Below are 20,574 nucleotides of genomic sequence, written 5' to 3' on the forward strand. Positions count from 1 at the left end.
CCTTCTGAAAGATTAGTTTATTTAGATTGCTTTGTTTTCGTTGTTTAAAGGAAATTATGGACTCTCCCTCACGTACTATCCTTCTCTCTCCCCACCTTTTTTTTGGTTAGGAGATTATTTGTATTTTAAAATTTGTTTGTTTATTTTGAGAGAGAGAAAGAGAGAGCAAGTGCAAGTGGGGGAGGGGCAGAGAGAGAGAGAGAGAGAGAGAGAGAGAGAGAGAGAATCCCAAGCAGTCTCTGTGCTAACAGCAGACATGGGGCTTGAACTCACTAACCGTGAGATCATGACCTGAGCTGAAATCAAGAGTAGGACACTCAACCAGAGATTATTTGTATTTTAAAATTACTTGTTGGGAGAAAAGTTTTTTTCCATGAAACTAGTATTCTTGTGCAGATTTTTGTATTCTGTATGTATTTCCTCCAGAGTATAGCTAGCCCCTTTAAAAATTTGTACCCTGAAAAGTGATTTATGAAAGCTTTCCCACAAGTCTAATAAAAGCCAAATCGTGTAAAGATCTGATTAAGGTTATTGAGATCAGTTAACTCTGAAGCCCGAAGGTATCAAGCGTTGGCAAGGATGTGAGGACCTCAGACATTGTAAGTAAAAGGCACTTGGATTTTAAGAATTAATTGAGGTGGCTTGATTTCTCATTAGTTAGATCATTGTGCAGTTACTCTGTGGCCTGAAACTATTAGATGGCAATAGTTATGTTACTATTATAATTGATAATATATATAGTGCTGGCTGTCTATCAGACACTGTTACAAAGGCTTTTTTTCTTAAGGAACTCATTTAATTCTGATAAGAATACTATGAAGTGAGGACTATTACCATCCTCATTTAACACATGAAGGCAAAGAAGTCACAACTCCCCCGAGGTCACACAGCTAGAAAATGTAGGCAGGCAGGCAAGGCCCATCATCACTATACCATAATGAAAGGACTGTTTTCCTTTTTTTTTCCAGAAGAAAAAAAAAGGCTTCAACATGAAAGGGTTCAAAAATCCTTAGTATAAAAAAATAAGAATGGATACTTTAATGCTAGATGGAGAAACATGTTCTTTCATTTCCTTCTTTATTTTTATTTTTCCCTTGTTCTCATCTGTTGTTTTTATGTTTCTGTTATTTACATACTTTTATTTTTATGTTATTTATGTTCCTTTCCATTGTTACTTTATGAATCAGTATTATTTTCAGCAATGGACATACTCTGATTACTCATGCTTTTTCATAGAATACTATGCTGATAGTTCAAATAGTATTATTTGACTTTAGTCAGAAATATTTTATTAGGATTTCTTTTATGTGCCTGATAGTTTAATCAGTTGTCCACTTGGGTTGGTTGAACATTTCTGTGGGAACTCTTCAAGCGTTACCTGCTGCTTAGAAGGTGTGGAGTTTAAATGCACCTTCCATTTCTATCTACCTTTTGAGAAATATGTATTATTGTAACTCAAAAGGTAAATTTCATGTAAGAATGCTTATGGCTGTTGATTAAATGGTGATGTAAGTATTAATATAAATAAGCAAAAAAATTTTAATAAAGTGATGTGTTGAATTAAACTGATGGTTTTATCATTTTTAGTGGATAAATAAAAACCAAAAAGTTTGTGAACATTTTAATAGGCTTATCCTACAATAAATTATCTCACAGTATGGATATATTTTGAGGAAAAGTTCAAGGTGTTATTTTTTTAATCATTCATTCCCATTCCTTTGTTTTTATTTTATTTTTTAGGATTTTGGCCCCTAACAGTAATTTTCAAGATGTTGAGACCCTCTATAACTTCCTAGTCAAGTATGAGGTATGAGAAATATTTTGACATGTTTATCGTATTTCCACCATAAGCAAGTTTTACTATAAATAAACATGGTAGAATTCTAAAATGCGACAGAATTCTATTTAACTGACATTTGCTTTACATTCTTAAATACCACAGAAGTTTGTCAAAGACCTATTAAACTTTTTCTTTCACTCTTGAAGTAAAAACATTGAGTTCTATAATCTTACACTTTGTCCAACACAGAATTGTTTGTCATTAGGGGTGCTGTTGACATTTTGGACAGGTCATTTCATCATTGTGTGGAACACGGCGGGTATTTAGCATCTCTGCTCCTCAGCTGCTAAATCCCAATATCTGAGTCATTGTGAGTACACCTCACTCAGCTTACATACACCAGCGGCCCCTCGCGAGAAAGCATCACCTCTGTTTGAGAGCCGGTGATCAGGGAAAAGAAAAGCTATAATTTCGTTTCCTCTGTAGCAGCAGCATAGGCCCTGGTGGTGGAGCTTAGAGGTGTGACTCTGGTGTAGTTTGTCACGTAACTTGAAGGCTTTCCCCATCAGTGCTGATCCAGGAAAAGTATTCTGTAGATCTTCAGTTTGTTTGCCCATGTTCCTGAACGTTCTTTCTTTTCGTGTGTGTGTGTGTGTGTGTGTGTGTGTGTTTAATTTTTTTTTTTTTAATGTTCTAAGTGAAAGAATGTGACATTCAAGTCTCACATCTCTTATAGAGTTAAATTTTTTAAAATATATTCCCTTTTATTTCTGGTTTGCTCTTTATTTAACTTTTTGGATGTAACATACAAAGAACACATACTGGGATCAAACTACCTGTGTTCAAATGTTGGTTCTACCCCTTATTAACTGTGTGCTCAAAAAGAGTTATTTAGTTCTCTTTGCCTTAGTTTCTTCATCTGTAAAGTGGGAATAACATCAGTAGATAAATTATAGATATTCTTGTAAAGACTAAATAATTTAACATATATGAAGTGCCTCAAACAGTACCAGACACAGAGTAAGTGTTCAATGGTGTTACCTATTTTATAGAAAGAGTTGTGTTTTCCATCACTGATTCACAATTTTTGAAAATTTAGGCACTGTGCTATTTGAGTTATCTGAGAAAAAGAATCTCTCGGACACCAGGGTGGCTCAGTCTATTAAACATCCAACTTCGGCTCAAGTCCTGATCTCATAGTTCGTGGGTTCAAGTCCTGCATCAGGCTCTGTGCTGACAGCTCAGAGCCTGAAGCCTTCTTCAGATTCTGTGTCTCCCTTTCTCTCTACCCCTCTCCTGCTTGTGCTCGTCTCTCTCTGTCTCTTTCTCTCTCTCAAAAATAAATAAACATTAAAAAAAAAAAAGAATTTCTATTAATTTCCAGATTCTGGAAATTTCCAGACTCCCTGCACATGAGTAGAATATAGCCTAAATCAATAGTAAGCCTCAAAAAATATAGAATTCAGTCACTGACTGTGTGCTCCAAGTGTGTCATGACTAATCTTTGTATGATCAATGACTTTTGTATTTATAGTATTGTAAATTATATCTGAATTATGATATTTGTGAACTTAAACATATTAGTTTAAATATATTATTAGTTTAATTATTAATTATTATTTAAACATATTAGCTTGATAGTGTGAAAAAGACATTTCTTTAGAAAATGTCTGTAAATCAAACTTTTTCCTAAATAGACCTTTTCCAACAGTTTATAAACTTAGTATTTAAGGGGCGCCTGGGTGGCGCAGTCGGTTAAGCGTCCGACTTCAGCCAGGTCACGATCTCGCGGTCCGTGAGTTCGAGCCCCGCGTCGGGCTCTGGGCTGATGGCTCAGAGCCTGGAGCCTGTTTCCGATTCTGTGTCTCCCTCTCTCTCTGCCCCTCCCCCGTTCATGCTCTGTCTCTCTCTGTCCCAAAAATAAATAAACGTTGAAAAAAAAAATTTAAAAATAAACTTAGTATTTAAATGAAAGTGAAGGCTCTTCAGTAAGGGTCAACTATAATACTCAGGTGTTGCTAGAGTTGAATGATTTTTTCTTTCAGCTTGAGTTATTTCTAATGTTCAGGATATAAACAAGATATGGTTGCCTCTACTTTTAAAATAGTCTACCTTGCAGGGGGCGGGTGGCGCCCCGGTGGCTCAGTTGGTTAAGCGGCTGACTTTGGCTCAGGTCATGATCTCATGGTTCACTAGTTCGAGACCCGTGTCAGGCTCTGTGCTGACAGCTCAGTGCCTGGAGCCTTCTTCGGCTTCTGTGTCTCCCTCTCTCTCTGCTCCCCCCACCACTCTCTCTCTATCTCAAAAATAAATAAATGTTAAAAAAATTAAAATAAAAATGTCTACCTGGGGCAACTGGCTGGCTCAGTCAGTAGAGCATGAGACTCTTGATCTTGGGGTTGTAGGTTCGAGCCCCACATTAGGTGTAGAGATTACTTGAAAAGTAAATAAATAGTGGTGCCTGGGTGGCTCAATCAGTTAGCATCTGACTTCGGCTCAGGTTGTGATCTCCTGGCTCATGAGTTTGAGCCCTGCATGGGGCTCTCTGCTGATAGCATGGAGATAGTATGGAGCCCGCTTCAGATCCTCTGTCCCCCCTGCCGCCCTGCACTTCTCCCACTTATGCTGTCTCTCTCTCTCTCAAAAATAAAAAAAAAAACCTTAAAAAAAGTAAATAAAATCTTTAAAATAAAATAGTCTACTTATGTGACCCCAAATCTGCTTCAGTCCTTTAAATAGAATTATTTTAACTTCTTTAAAAACTTGTGCTTTTTTTTTTTTAGAAAAGAAATATTGAATGTGTGCATTAGAAATCTTCAAAAATGCTAGGCTAGTTGAAGGCTGAATGTATTTTTTTTTAAGATGTTTATTTATTCTTGATATATAGAGAGAGAGAGAGAGTGAGAGTGGGGGAGGGATAGAGAGAGAGAGAGAGAGAGAGGGAGAAACAGAATCTGAAGCAGGCTCCAGGCTCTGAGCTGTCAGCACAGAGCCTGAGGCAGGGCTTGAACCTGTGAACTGAGAAATCATGACCTGAGCTGAAGTCCGGTGCTTAACCAACTGAGCCACCCAGGCACCATGAAGCCTGAATCTATTGATAAGAGCCAGTAGTAGTAGAATTTAGTGTTTCATGGAGAACACATTTTTTTCTTTCCACTTGATCTACAAAATGATACTTCATTCTAATACTCAATTCCACTAACCCCAGAACCATAGATCACTTCTGGTTCTTTGAACAGATTAAGTTGTAACTACAGGACTAGTATTTTTACACATAGTTCGGTGTTAGCCTAGCATTGTGATCACCAAACTTCTGATTGTTCCTGCTGTTTTTATGCAAACGCTGGAAACTTGACATTCTCTCTCAGAATATGGGTCACTCTAATTGTGCTCTTTCTGCTCATTTGACTTCATATGCGTTTTAAGTAACTACATCTTGGTTCTTTTCAGGTGAATAAAAATGTCCAATTCACTGCCCAGGAACTTTATGATTGTGTCTCACAGACTGAGTATCGGTAAGTCCCATCTGTATTTAGATACACTGTTGTCATCAGCTTTTACCGTACATGGCTCCACTTGATGTGTTGGCAGAGGATTCTCTTTATGTCTTTACTATACTCTGATTTTATTTTACCTTTATTAATATGAAATAGTTCATACATACAAAAGAGCTCTGTGTGTGTGTGTGCGCGCATATATAAAAGCAGGTATAAGGTTTAATGTGGCTCTCAAATTTTTTGGCCTCAGGACTCCTTTATATTTTACAAAATTTTGTTTTGTTTATGTAGGTCATCTCTATCTATATTTGCTGTATTGTAAATTAGAATTGAAAATTTTTTAAACATTCATTTCAAAATAAGAACTAATTAATTACGGGTTAAGATAGGAGCATATAATTATGAAAATAATTTTTCCCAAACAAAAAGAGTGAGGTTCTACACTTTGCAAGTCTCTTAACATCTGGTTTAATTGAAGACAGATGGGTTCTCATAGTTGCTTTTGAATGGAGTTTGCTTTGATGATAATGTCATGTACCACTGGAAAACTGTTGCACATTCTTGCAAGAATGAGAATGCAAAAGGCAAATCATGTCTTTGTCTTATTATGAAAATAGCTTTGACCCCTTTGACCTCACAGCCCCTTATTTTCCCCACACCATGTTTCAAAGAATAACTAGTATAAAAACTACTCACGCCTACCCTTCAGTTGACAAAACAGACCTTTACCCATCTTTGTGTATATCCTCCCTTTCATCCTCTCCTCAGAGATTTGTGTTTATGATTCTCATCTTTATGGGTGTATGTATCAGTAAATATACGTTGATCAATTTCATCTGTTTATGTACGTAATAGTATCATATATGTTCTTTTAAAAAATAATTTTGTTTATTGCATTCATGTGTAATAAAGGGGAAGGAATAGAAAATCTGATTGTTTAATATTTAAGATGTATATGTGAAGCCCTCCAATCCTGAGCCCCGGCAAACAGATTCATGAGGAGCAAAAGCTCACTTAATGCTATTAGTGTTGCCCTCCATCTCATAATCCCCGTCCCCCATCCTCTGCTATTATTTTTTGACTTTTGAAAATTATCCGTGTTGAGGCATGGAGCAGTAGTTGGCTTGCTAATAGTCAGTTCTATTATGGCATAACATATTCATTCCAAATGATCACCTTTGTGCCGTGCAAAATCAAACAAGAAAAGGGCTCTTGGGAAAAATGGGCTGAGGCACATCACTCATAAACTATATAAGAAAGCCATTTGAAAAAAAAAAGGAACCTAATCAAAGTCATACCAGTTTTAAACCTGTTACATGGTTAAGAAATATATGAATGTGATAAAAAAAAAAAATCTGACTCTTTTCCTTGAAAAAAAGCTGAGGTTTGCATGTGGAAGTGGTCCTTGGAAGGGTTGTAGCTTGTGGGTTCATGCAGTGTGGTGGAGGGAGGGTTGTCTGAAGTTGAATGTAAAGTTGCCACACCAAATGTGAATGAGGCATTGGTACATGTTTAAAGTGTGTGCAGGTGTGTGTTTTGTGTATTCCTAAGTAGCTTGGTTTGGCTGAGTACAGTTTTCTCTGTTCATCACTGTTGGATATAAGAAAATGTGAAATTTGCATCATGCTCAAATTCTTTAATATAGCAGTGGTGTTGGAACAAATTCGTGTGTTCAAAACCAGTGCTGTAGCAAAACTGACTGTACTTTCACTGCTGTGTAATATGCCATTTCTATCACTAAACCAGTTTATTTGCTAGTTTTAACTTGCACATGTACCTGTGTTGTTACAAAACTTCATGAGCAGGTGCAATGACAGTGTTAACATCAAAGTAATTTTTCCAAGAAAAATTATTGGGCATGTCCGTTGTAGCTGGAGGTGGGTGAAAACAATTTTTTTTTCTAACTTTAATCTTTAGAGTGTCAATCAGTTATACTCTTATGATAGAACTTCACAAATAGGCCACAGAAAGGTTTGTGTACATGACATTTGTGTCAAAAATATAACGTCTGCAAAATTCAATACTTTAAGAAAAATCATTCACTACAATCAAGTAGGATTTATTCTTAGGTTCGGAGGGTGGTTCAATATTCACAAATCAATCAACATGATACATCACACCAGTAAGAGAAAGGATAAGAACCATATGATCATTCCTTGTCAGGAACAAAACAGGGATGTCTACTTTTCTCACTTTTATGAAACATAGTACTGGAAGTCCTAGTCAAAGCAATCAGACAACAGAAAGAAATAAAAAGCATCCCAATCAGTAAGGAAGAAGTCAAACTTTAATTATTTGCAGACAGCATGATACTTTATATAGAAAACCCTAAAGATTCCACCAAAAAACTTCTAGAACTGGTAAATGAATTCAGTAAAGTCACAGGATACAAAATCAGTATACAGAAATCTGTTGCATTTCTATACATTAATGATAAGAAGAAAGAGAAACTAAGAAAGCCATCCCATTTACCGTTGCATCGTAAACTATGAGATCCCTCTGAATAAACGTAACCAAAGAGGTAAAAGACCTTTACTCTGAAAACTATAAAACAGTGTTGAAAGGAATTGAAGATGACACAAACAAATGGAAAGACATTCCATGCTCCTGGTTTGGAAGAACAAATTTGTTAAATGTCTATGTTACCCAAAGCAATTTATACATTTAATGCAATCCCTGTCAAAATACCAATGGCATTTTCCCTAGAACTAGAACAAACAGTTCTAAAATTTGTATGGAACCACAAAAGACCCTGAATAGCCAAAGCAATCTTGAAAAAATAAAAGCAGAGCTGGAGGCATCACAGTTCCTGACTTCAAGGTATATTACAAAGCTGTAGTGATCAAGACGGTATGGTGCTGGTACAGAAATAGACATACAGATCAATGGAACAGAACAGAAAACCCAGAAATGACCCTACAACTCTGTGGTCAATTAGCCTTTGACAGAGTGGGAAAGAACATCCAATGGGGAAAAAGTCTCATCAACAAGTGGTGTTGGGAAAACTGGACAGCGACATGCAGAAAAATGAAACTGGGCCACTTTCTTACACCATACACAAAAATAAACTCAAAATGGATTAAAAACCTAAATGTGAGACAGGAAACCATTAAAATTCTAGAAGAGAGCTCAGGCAGCAATTTCTCTGACATTGGCCTTACCAGCTTTTTTCTAGATATGTCTCCTGAGGCAAGGAAAACAAAAGCAAAAATAAACTATTGGGACTACATCAAAATAAAAAGCTTCTGACAGCAAAGGAAACAATGAATAAAACTAAAAGGCAACTTACTTGGGAGAAAATATTTACAAACGACGTATCTGATAAAGGATTAGTATCCAAAGTATATAAAGAACTTCTAAAACTCAGTACCCCCAAAACAAAGAATTCAATTTAAAAATGGGCAGAAGACAAGAACAGACATTTCTCCAAAGAATACCTCCAGATGGCCAACAGACACATGAAAAGATGCTCAACGTCACTCAGGGAAATGCATATCAAAACTACAGTGAAGTATCACCCCACACCTGTCAGAATGGTAAAATAAATACAATAAACAACAATTAGCAAGGATGTGGGGAAAAAAGGAACACTTGTACACTGTTGGTGGGAATGCAAACTAGTGCAGCCACTCTGGAATGCCACATGGAAGTTCCTGAAAAAGTTATGAATAGAACTGCCATACAATCCAATAATTGCACTACTGGGTATTTACCCAAAGAATGTAAGAACACTAATTCAGAGGGATACATGCACCACCCCTATGTGTATGGCAGCATTCTTTACAATAGCCAAGATATGGAAACAGCCTAAGTGTTCACTGATTGATGGATAGATGAAGAAGATGTGGTATGTGTATGTGTGTGTGTGTGTGTGTGTGTGTGTGTCCTTTCATATATATATGAAAATGAATATTATTCAGCCATAAAAAAAATGAAGTCTTGCCATTTGCAATGACATGGATGGAGCTAGAGAGTATAATCCTGAGCGAAATCAGTCAGTCAGAGAAAGACAAATACCATATGATTTCACTCATGTGGAGTTTAAGAAACAAATGAGCAAAGGGAAAAAAAATGAGAGACAAAGCAAGAAACAGACTATTAACTACAGAGAACAAACTGATGGTTACCAGAAAGGAGGGGTGGGGGATGAGTGAAATAGATGATGGAGATTAAGGAGTGCAGTTGTCCTGATGAGCACTAGGTGATGTATGGGATTGTTGAATCACTATCTTGTACACCTGAAGCTAATATAACAGTGTGTTAACTAGAATTGAAATCAAAGCTTAAAAATATATATATAATGTCTGTCAACCTTGGACATATTTTTGAAGGTAGAAAAGCTCACTGTGGATAACTTAGAAGGCAGAGTTCCTTGCAGGATTGTTCCAGTCAGGTGCCTAAAATTGTTTTGACTTCACTTTACCATTGGAATAGTTGGGAGTTCTTTTTTATGGGTTTGTACTGGGGTCAAAGTTGAATGTTCAGAGTTAAAGTAGTTGTACCTATTTTTTTCTTCTAAGTCTTCTTATGCCAGGGATTTGAACTACAATATTAATTAATAAGCTCCCTCTTACAGCCAAAAGGATAATTTTGAAGAGAAATGGAATATATCCAATATCTTGAATGCACTGAAAAGTGGTGGTTGTTGCTTAGAAGGCTTTTGGTTAGTAGCTTTTAGAGTTGTTACTCTGTGGTTTGTTTTGAAATTGCTGTCTCTACAGTGATCAGTAGCTCTCATACTAGCCTCACATGTGCTCCACAGCTCACAGTTTTTAAATAAGCTGCCAAAAGAGAGAGGTTCTTTCGGTTTCCGTGGTTCGTACTAGAGACAGAGCCAAATGCACCAGATGAAAGGAAGCAGAGTTTTCCTGGTGAAAACAGAAGGATTTAACTTGCATATAGCTGACCACTTTCTGGAATGCTGAGGAAAATGATTACTTACATTGCCTGAATTTATTAATCTGTTTTTTTTTTTTCATTTATAAAGTATTAGTTGCAAAGGAGGACACTGCTGATGTACCCCTTACCACACTTACTGCAATAGGGAAGTCATTAAATTCCTTTTCAAGAACAGAAAACTATTTCCTAGGTTCTGATAAAGCAAGGAGTTAAGGTTTCAGATTGAAAGTAGCTTTGATCAAAAGTTGAATTCCATGACACGGCAGACAGAACCTTGGTGTTTATAAATAAGTTTATAAATATGTTTGTGTTTTATCTATAGATAAGTTTGTAGAGTCTTCAGCAGAGCTTTTGGGCTTGCCAGTGAGGTCTGAGCATTGCTTACCCTGAGCAGACGAGGAGCCTGCTCAGAAAATCCAGGATGGTAAATTAATGAGATTATCAAATAGATGACCAAACAGATATCCTGGGTGATATCTTTTATATGTATGAGAAATAAGTTAGGAACAGCATGTAGTTCACTTTGCCTTGAAAGCTCTTGGGCAGTGTGTTCCAGCATGTTTGCGAGGCAGGCTTCTGTGGTCATTTTGTCTGTATGAAATGCAAATTAGTTTGCGACATCAGCCTCATAAAGTAACTGGCATATCCAAACAATATGCTGCCTAACCTAGCATCTGGGTCAGAAGCTGTTTTTTTTCCCTTGGGGCAGGTGCTTTTGGGAATTACTGCTTTCTGATGCCAGGAATCAACTCCGTGGTAGTATCTTCCAGATCACATTAGAATTGTGGTTCACACAAGCATGGTTTCTTAACTTGAGTGTCAGCCTCACCTGGGAACTTGCAAGAAATCAAACTAGTAAGGCTCTACCGTGGACCTTCTGAATTGGAAACTCTGGGGTGGAGCCCAGCAATCTGTGTTACCCATCCCTCCAGGAAACATTAAAGTTTGAGAATCCCTGCACTAAATTAATGACCTGGTCTGTCCAAGAAGCCTCAGATAGAAAAAAGCCTTAGAGAAAAATAATCTCAAAACCAAATTTACACCTTTGATGCTTCTGCTTTAATTAGAAAGGGACGCTGTTTTTTTTGTGTCTATTGATTCAGTAATACTTTGCAGTAAATTTGACTCATTATTTATGACAGAAGATATTATAAAATAAATGTATACTTTTTTTTCTTTTTTTAATTGAGATAAAATTCACATAATGGAACTGACACCCATTTTAAAGTGTACAATTCAGGGGCAGTTAGTGCATTCACTGTGTTGTGCAATCCTCTCTAGTTCCAAGACATTTCCATCATTCCAGAGGGAAATTCAGTACACATTAAGTAGTCAGTGTGTGTTCTCCCCTTCCCCCAGACCCTGGCAATCTCTAATCTGCGTTCTGTCTCTATGGATTTTTCTATTCTGAATGTTTCTTATAAGCAGAATCCTACAACATATGACCTTTTGTGTCTGGTTTCTTTCACTTAGCATGATATTTTTGAGGTTCATCTACACTGTAGTATTTGTCAATCAGTACTTCACTCCTTTTTATGGCTGCATGATGTCCCATTGTATGGACAGACCACATTTTGTTTATCCACTTGTCTGTTGATGGACATTTGGGTTGTTTTCACTTTTTGGCTGTGGTGAATAGTGTTGCTATTTGTGTACAAGTATTTGTTTGAATTCTTCCAGTTCTTTCAAATTTTGGGGGGTGTATATCTAAGAGTGGAATCCTGTGTTTAACTTTTGGAGGAACTACTGCCTTTTTTTCATAGCAGCTACACTATTTTTACCTTCCCACCAGTAATATAGCAGTAGATGAGGGTTCCAGTTTTTCCAAATTTTGACAAAATTTATTTTCCTTTTTTTTTTTTTTTTTTGATGAAGGCTGTCCAGATGAATGTGAAGTATGCTCTCGTTGTGATTCTTATTTGTATTTCCCTAATTCCTAATGATGTGGAGCATCTTTCCATGTGCCTATTGGCTGTCTGTCTTTTTTGGAGAAATGTCTACTCAGGTCTTGTGCCCATTTTTCATTGGGTTGTTTTCTTTCTGTTGTTGAGTTATAAAAAGTCTTTATGGGGAATCTGGATCCAGGCCAGAATCCTATGTGCGATCTTTCACGCCTGCCCATAGGCAGTTCTAAGACTTTGTCTGGCAGGCTCCTTTGGGAAGCTGCGTTCCCCATACCAGATTGGGTATACTCTCTTCTAGAAGAGTGTACTGCACTCTTCTAGAGGCAGCTGCAGGCAATGCTCAGACCGCCTGCCCGTGAGCCTCCACGCATGTCTGCATTCCTAGCCTGGGCAGTTTTCATTTGATGGCCACCTTATTGGGAACGTTGGCTGAGGCACCTCTCAGGCACTTCAGCTGTGACTTTTGGAAGCCTTGGCTGAGGTATTTTTCCCTATTCTGACTCCATGCTTTCCTACTCCTCACTCTTCTCCTTTGCTATCTTTTGAATGTTTATGTCCCCCCACTCCCTAAAATTCATATGTTGAAATCCTATTGCCCAATGTAATCTTCTTAGAAGGTGGGGCCTTTGGGAGGTGATTAGGTCATGAGGGTAGAGCCCTGATGAATAGGATTAATGCTCTTCTAAAAGAGGGCTCTCACCAGAATGTGACCATACTGGTACCTTGATCTTGGATTTCCAGCCACCAGAACTGTGAGAAATAAATCTCTGTTGTCTCTAAACCACCCAGTCTGTGGTGTTTTGTTACAGCAGCCTGAATGAACTGAGACCTCCACCCTTCCTGCCCCTTAGCCCCATGGGTCCGTGAACAGGCAGGAGCCTTAGTTTAGGGATCCTTAGCAGCAGTGAGATGATAGCCCCTGTCTGCCCTGCGTATCATCTGACCCTCACCCAGTGCCATTCTACGAGAAAAAATGGAGTACTAGGAGGCTGGCACCTTTAATTTTGTCTCTGATTTGCAGTGTTGCAGTAAGTGAATAATGTTGATTTTACTTTCAGTTTGGCTTATTGTCCTCATTAACCACCTTGGCACCTGGCAGCTTGACATGTCACACGTTCTGAGTACTAGACCCTATCAGTTGTATAATTTGCAACTATTTCCTCCCATTCCGTACATTGTCTTTTCACTTTTTTTGATAGCGTCCTTTGACACACACACGTTTTTAACTTGATGAAGTCCAGTTTATGTGTTTTTTCTTGTGTTGCTTAGGCTTTTGGCATCATACCTAAGAATCCGTTGCCAAAGCTAAGGTCATGAAGATTTACCCCAATGTGTTTTTCTTAGAATTTTATAGTTTTAGCTCTTACAGTTAGGTCACTGATGCATTTTTGAGTTAATTTTTGTATATGTTGTGAGGTAAGGGTCTGACTTCATTTGCATCTGGATGTCAAGTTGTGCTAGCACCAAATGTTGAAGAGACCATTTTTCCCATTGAATGTTCTTGGCACCCTTGTTGAAAATCAGTCAACCATGTAGGTGAGATTTATTTCTGGACTTTATTTCTGTTCCATTGGTCTGTATGTCTGTCTTTATGCCAGTGCCACTGTTTTGATTAAAGTTGCTTTGTGGGGCGCCTGGGTGGCTCAGTTGGTTGAACGGCCGACTTCAGCTCAGGTCATGATCTCACAGCTCGTGAGTTCGAGCCCTGTGTCAGGCTCTGTGCAGATGGCTCAGAACCTGGAGCCTGCTTCGGATTCTGTGTCTCCCTCTGTCTCTACCCCTCTCCTGCTTGCACTCTCTGTCTCTCTCTCTCTCTCTCAAAAATAAACATTAAAAGAAAATTTTTCTTGGGGCGCCTGGGTGGCGCAGTCGGTTAAGCGTCCGACTTCAGCCAGGTCACGATCTCGCGGTCCGGGAGTTCGAGCCCCGCGTCGGGCTCTGGGCTGATGGCTCAGAGCCTAGAGCCTGTTTCCGATTCTGTGTCTCCCTCTCTCTCTGCCCCTCCCCCGTTCATGCTCTGTCTCTCTCTGTCCCAAAAATAAATAAAAAAACGTTGAAAAAAAAAATTAAAAAAAAAAAAAAAAAGAAAATTTTTCTTAAAGTTGCTTTGTATTGAGTTTTCAAAATTGGGAAGAGTGAGTCCTCTGAACATTGTTTTTCTTTTTCAGGATTTGACTATTTGGGGTCCCTTGCAATTCTGTGTGAATATTAGGATCAGTTTTTGCAAAAAAAAATATTATTGGGACTTTGATAGGGATTTCATTGGCCATGTAGATTGCTTTTGGGAGTTATTATCATTGCCCTCCAATCCATAAACATGGGATGCCACTAATTTAGGTCTTTAATTTCTTTTGGCAATGTTTTGTGTTTTTTAGAGTGTACAAGTTTGTGCTTCTTCAATTAAAGTTATTTCTGAGTATTTTAATCTTTTTCATGCTATTATAAATGGAATTGTTTTCCTAATTTCCTGTCCTTTTCTTTTTAAATTTTGTTTATTTTATTTTGAGAGAGTGCAGGCAAGCAGGGGAGGTGGAGAATGGGACAGAGAGAGAGGAATCCCAAGCAGATTCCACACTGTCAGCACAGAGCCCCACATGGGGCTCAATCTCATGACCGTGAGATTATGAACTTAGCCAAAATCAAGAGTTTGACGCTTAACCAACTGAGCCACCCAGGCACCCTTATTTCCTCTTCTAATTGTTCATTTCTAGTATATAGAAATACAACTGATTTTTTGTGTGTTGATCTTTTATTTTGCAACTTTACTGAATTAATTTATTAGTTCTAACAGTTATTTTGTGGATTCTTTAGGATCTGTAAATAGAGAATTTCACTTCTTTGTTTACAGTTTGTATGCTTATGATTTGTTTTTGTGCCTAATTGTGCTCCCAGAACTTCCAGTACAGTGTTGAATAGAAGTGGTGAACGTGGACATCCTTGTCTTATTGCCGATTTTAGGGAAAAGCTTTTAGTAGTTCACCATTGAATATGAGGTTAGCTATCATATACTGTTTTTATTTCTTTTTATTATTATTATTTTTTAGAGCATCCACAAGAGCGGGGTAAAGGAGCGAAAGGAGGGAGGGAGAGAGAGAGAGAGAGATAGTGATAGCGAGAGAGAATCTTAAGCAGGCTCCATGCTTAGCACAGAGCCTGACGCGACTTGATCCCACCATCCTGGGATCATGACAGGAGCTGAAATCAAGAGTTGCACGCTCAACCGACTGAGCCACCCTGGCCCTGTACTGTTTTTATATTAGCATTACATTGTATTCCACTTTTCTTTCATTTGAGATACATACAGCAAATAAATAGAAAAGTTCATAGAGCTGTAAAACATATCCATTGTAGACTTTCTTCTTGTACCTAGAAAGAATTTTAGAAAGACTGCATCCAATATTGTAATTAGATCACTGAAGTTCGCTACTGCCATGCTGTTTTGACCAAATTAGCCATGGAAATGAATCAAATAACCACTGAAAATATTTTTAAATTGATTTGATTGAATTTCCAGTTTATTTTGACCTGAGATTTGGTCAAAGCAAGTTTGATACTATGATAGGACAATTTAGAGAAATAGAAGTTTTGCAAAAAATCTCATGAGCAATATAGAATCACAAAACTAGAAGCAACCTCCAGTCTTGATCTCTGTTCCAGAACCTATTAGGAGTTGGGATTGTTTAGTTTGCAAAAGAGAAATAGGATCACTACAAGGGACCTAAAATATTTGTGCTATTAGATAATGACTTTTTTTTTTTTTTTTAACTTAGGCCACTCAGTTCAGAAAATGGAGGTTTTTTTAGGCCTAGTGTAAAGGAAGAACTTCCTAGAAATTAAGAGCAAATATGAAATGGGCTACCTTTCATGATTGTGAGCATTGTCACAACTTGGTGAAAGCTAACATGATATGACTCACAGAAATGCTGCAGAATGGCACAGAAAGGTGTTAAGGTGCCCCCACATCTGTTATTCTGCCCTTCTCCATAAGCCCTGGGGAAAAGGAACTTAAGAATTTCTATCATAATATAGGAAAAACACGTGGTACTTTTCTCAGTAAGCAATGACAGCTCACTGCAGCAGAGAGAGTCTGTAAGGTGATAATCCACAGAAAGCTGACCCACAGAGATGAAGATCAGAAGAGGAGACAGCTCACCTCTTAACTGTGAGAGGAGGGGAAAGAAGACAAGAGACACAACTAGATTCAAAGTCTAGTTATTAAAGGAGTGTTTCCCCCCACCCCCCAAATGTGGAATAAATCACCAAGAGCAGGAATGGGGCCTGCCATTTTTGTTTCATTTTTAAGTTTATGAGAAAACATTTACATCTCTCCTCTTTTGGGATCTCTTAGGCTCTTCCAGAAATCATCTTCTGAGTAGTTGTGAAGAATTGAAAGCAACACAACACTAATTTTAAGCACTGTAAATATAGGAAACAGGACTAGAGTAACACAAAACCAAAAGTCAGGTTTTAGTCAGTGTCAGAGAAACCACACATCTTGAGGAAGTGAGGCTGCTCAGAATATGGTGTGTTTACTTGTGCCATCCCTACTACCTCTCATCCTAATCCCTGAGTTCCAGCTGACTTCTTTTTCCTTTGTATCCTACATCAAGGGATCCATGGGGCAGGGGGACAGTGCATGGAGGTGGCTAGTGGTCCTCCCCAACACCATGGAGATGGCCCGGAGATGATCTTAGAAGCCAAGGAAGTAATAACAGTGTAATTTACACTTAAAAACCTGTCCTTTCTCAAACACCTAATGTGCCACATGCTTGCTAGATGCCGGATATTCTTCGTGAGCTTCTATAGACCATCTCCCAGTAGATTTAAATAGTTTTGCATGACCCTAGACACCAGATGTAATGGATTGGTGCTCTGATGACTTACAGATCCCACAGTTTGTGAGCCCAAGTCAGCTAATGACAGACCAGCTAGGCTTAGTCTGAAGTAAAATTTTGAGTCAGCCATTACTCCCTGTGTCCCATCGCTGCTTGAGAGTAATTAGTTAATATTCATTTGTTAGTTTAGCAGTTCTTTTTAAGAGTTGAAGCTGTGAATATATATGTATAATAAAAATAAATAAAATAGAAAGTTGAAGCTCTGTCAATTTCCCATTGCTGCTCCATTACATCTCGTAGTATCCTCCAGGCTACCTGTTCTTTAATTCTCAAACCAAATAAGACAAAGATGTGTGATCTAGGCTCTAGCACTGCTTTACCCTTTGGATTAGAACCCTGGAACATCACTCCATCTCCTGCTGGGAGAATCCTTCAGAGACCATACTAAGGACTATTTTTTTTTTTTTTTTTATCAGTAAAGTTTTTTGTTGTTGTTGTTGGTTTTTTTTGTTGTTGTTGTTTTTTTTCAATATATGAAGTTTATTGTCAAATTGGTTTCCAGGGACTATTTTTTGGCATCCGACTGCGCTTGTTGGCAGCAGGTCTGCCATAGGAACCCTTATTCCTGAATTTTAGGAATTGCACCAAGCTCGCCATGTTGGCTTCTGAGAATCTGTGCTACTACTGTGTGCTTATCTTCTCATGTTGTTTTGTCTGTGCTAAGAAACTATAACTCTCTTGGTATTTTAATCTCTCAACTATCAAAGAATGTATTTCAAATCCATGTTATCCTGTCGTGTCAAGATTTTTTCATCTATCTGACTAGCCGTCTTGCAGTGATTTAACATTTCTTTATCCTCTAGGGAAAAGTTAACCATTGGATGCCGCCAGCTGGTCGAGATGGAAAATTCCATGCAGCAGTGCAATGCATCTGTCTATATGGAGGCCAAAAACAGGGGATGGTGTGAGGACATGCTTAACTATAGGACCTAAATCCTGATTTATAACTTAAAAGGAATGGCATTTGTCTTCAAGAACAATAGAGTGGCTATCAACCTTTTGAGTCAAACCCAAGTCTTGTAAAAAAACAAAAAATGTCTCATAGGTGCAAGAAGGTGATTGCTTATTGTTGAAAATCTCATTGAGGTTCTAAAAAGCCTAATGCATCCATTGTGGGATAAACTGTGTACTCAACTCATTGCAGTTGACAATACCTCCCTACCTCTACTCCTGACACTGAGCCAATCTGTCTAAAGAAGGGAGAGCTGTCTTTTTAATCTCTTAGGGCAGGAGCCACTTTGGCATCTGTGGAAGGCCCAGGGGCACAACTTTAGCATCTCTCTCAACCCTAAACATGAGTACATGGCCAGAAACACTTCCAAACCCCAAGAAAGAAATAGGACAATTAGGACATGGCCATGCTCACCATGCTCCACAAATGAAATCTTACCCTGGGCTGTTTTATGATCACACTGTCTTCCATTTAGACCTGGTGAACGTAACATACATCCCTTCCACTTCCCCCAAGGTAATAAAAGTAGAATTTTGACTTCAGCTCCTACTTACTATATAGTTTCTTTTCTTCTACCCTAGGCTTGTCACTTTTCAGTGCATTTCTAATGGAAAAAGCAGAGGAGACCCCTATAACAGACTTCCCTTAAATGTGAAGAGGCATGGATTTATGGGATTAAGTGGCAGTGACTAATGTTTGCCCCTACCTAAACCAAGTGTTTAATCAACTTATTTAGTTATACAATACATTGGAAATCCTTGTTTAGTAGAGTATATTATGCTTTTGTTAATACATTAGACTAAATCTAATTTGGTATTCTATGATAAATGTTAATTTATTTTTTACAAAAAAGCAATAAATTTTATTTTTAGTAAGGTTTTGCTTTTCATTTTACTTCCAAATTGTGTTTCTTGAACTGTGTACAAGGTATGATGATAAAAGTGACCCTCTCCCAATACAAGAGAATCTATGCCGGATTCTCAGTGTCAATCTGTGCAGGGCCCCGCCGAGCTTTATGTTTGCATAGAAAGCCACAGCTCTACCTAGGGCTCAAATGCCATCAGGAGTATGAGCCGAGCCCCGTGGAAGGAGAAGCTTCCAGAGGATCTCTGCTCTCTTTCCTTTTCTTCCTGGAGGAGCCAGAAAAGCATCGCCCTCCCCACCCCTCCAGGTTTTTTTTTTTTCTTCAGATTTTTATCCTTCAACTGCTTCTGGTTTGTTACTGGGTTTTGGTTCTGCTTTGTAAACTCCCTCTCCTCTTCCCTCTTTTTATTTAAAAAAAAAAAATTTTTTTTTTTTGTTTTGTTTGAGAAACAGCATGAGCAGGGGAGGGGCAGAGAGAGAGAGAAGGAATCCAAGCAGACTCTGCGCTGTCAGCACAGAGTCCAAGGTGGGGCTTGAACTCATGAACGGTGAGATCATGACCTGAGCCAAAGTCAGACGGTTAACCAACTGAGCCACCCAGGCGCCCCTCCCCCACTTATCTTAACATAGGTTGTGATCTTTAGGAAATTTCACTCCTGTCACCTGTGTGCTTCCACACATTTCACTTTTTTTTTTTTCAACGTTTATTTATTTTTGGGACAGAGAGAGACAGAGCGTGAACGGGGGAGGGGCAGAGAGAGAGAGGGAGACACAGAATCGGAAACAGGCTCCAGGCTCTGAGCCATCAGCCCAGAGCCTGACGCGGGGCTCGAACTCACGGACCGCGAGATCGTGACCTGGCTGAAGTCGGACGCTTAACCGACTGCGCCACCCAGGCGCCCCTTTTTATTTTTATTTAAAAAAAATTTTTTTTTCCAACGTTTATTTATTTTTGGGACAGAGAGAGACAGAGCATGAACGGGGGAGGGGCAGAGAGAGAGGGAGACACAGAATTGGAAACAGGCTCCAGGCTCTGAGCCATCAGCCCAGAGCCCGACGCGGGGCTCGAACTCCCGGACCGCGAGATCGTGACCTGGCTGAAGTCGGACGCTCAACCGACTGCGCCACCCAGGCGCCCCAGCATCCATGTTGTTTTTAATCAGTACTTCATCTTTTTTATTCCTAGGTAGTATTCCATTGTATGGATGCACCAATTTATACATTCACCAGTTGGAAGGCTATGTTGACTTATTTTTGGTGACTGAATAAAAGCAGCTACATTCACATACAGGTTTGTGTGAACATTTTCATTTCGTTTGAATCAATTCCTAGGAAAGGTGATTACTGTATCACAGGGCATTTAATTTTGTCAGAAACTGTCAAACTTTTCCAAAGTGACCTTACCATTTTGTTAATTCCTCCAGCAGTTTCTCGGCATCCTAACCAGAACTTGGTATTTTTAATAGGTATGTCATTTTGCTTTTTACATTTTCCTACTGATTTATGATAACATCTTTCCATGTTTGTTTTGAAATCCATTTATTTTCTTTGGTGAAGTGTCATGTTCAAATCGTTTGCCAAATTTTTTTTTTTTTTTTTTAGTTTTGAGTTCTGGGCACCAGTCACTTATCAGGCACATTCTTTCAAGCCTGTACCTTTAAAGACTTGGTACCATTTTTGCTTAAGATAGAGACAAAGCACTTGCTTATTGCAGGAGGTAGATATTACTTTGAGTTGGGAGTAACCTTACTAGATACTTGGCCCTGCTAATTACTGGACTAGT

General features: G+C 38.5%; 1 protein-coding gene across 5 annotated transcripts in view; it reads left to right on the forward strand.

Annotated features, from left to right (window-relative positions):
* Nucleotides 1–20,081, forward strand: part of SWT1 (SWT1 RNA endoribonuclease homolog) — a 103,478-nt gene extending 83,397 nt beyond the window's left edge. For 2 of the 5 annotated variants that reach the window (XM_045452681.1, XM_045452682.1), the window contains 3 exons: nucleotides 1,741–1,807; nucleotides 5,231–5,295; nucleotides 17,779–18,802. In XM_045452681.1, the coding sequence (XP_045308637.1) occupies nucleotides 1,741–1,807; nucleotides 5,231–5,295; nucleotides 17,779–17,908 (262 nt within the window). In that variant the 3' untranslated portion in view covers nucleotides 17,909–18,802. Of the gene's footprint in view, nucleotides 1–1,740; nucleotides 1,808–5,230; nucleotides 5,296–17,778; nucleotides 18,803–19,977 lie in introns of those variants that run through there. The other 3 variants (XR_006705813.1, XM_045452683.1, XR_006705814.1) reach the window with 3 other exon arrangements.
* Nucleotides 20,082–20,574: the final 493 nt, after the last annotated feature.

This window comes from Leopardus geoffroyi, chromosome C3, assembly GCF_018350155.1.
Source record: "Leopardus geoffroyi isolate Oge1 chromosome C3, O.geoffroyi_Oge1_pat1.0, whole genome shotgun sequence".
NCBI lineage: Eukaryota > Metazoa > Chordata > Mammalia > Carnivora > Felidae > Leopardus > Leopardus geoffroyi.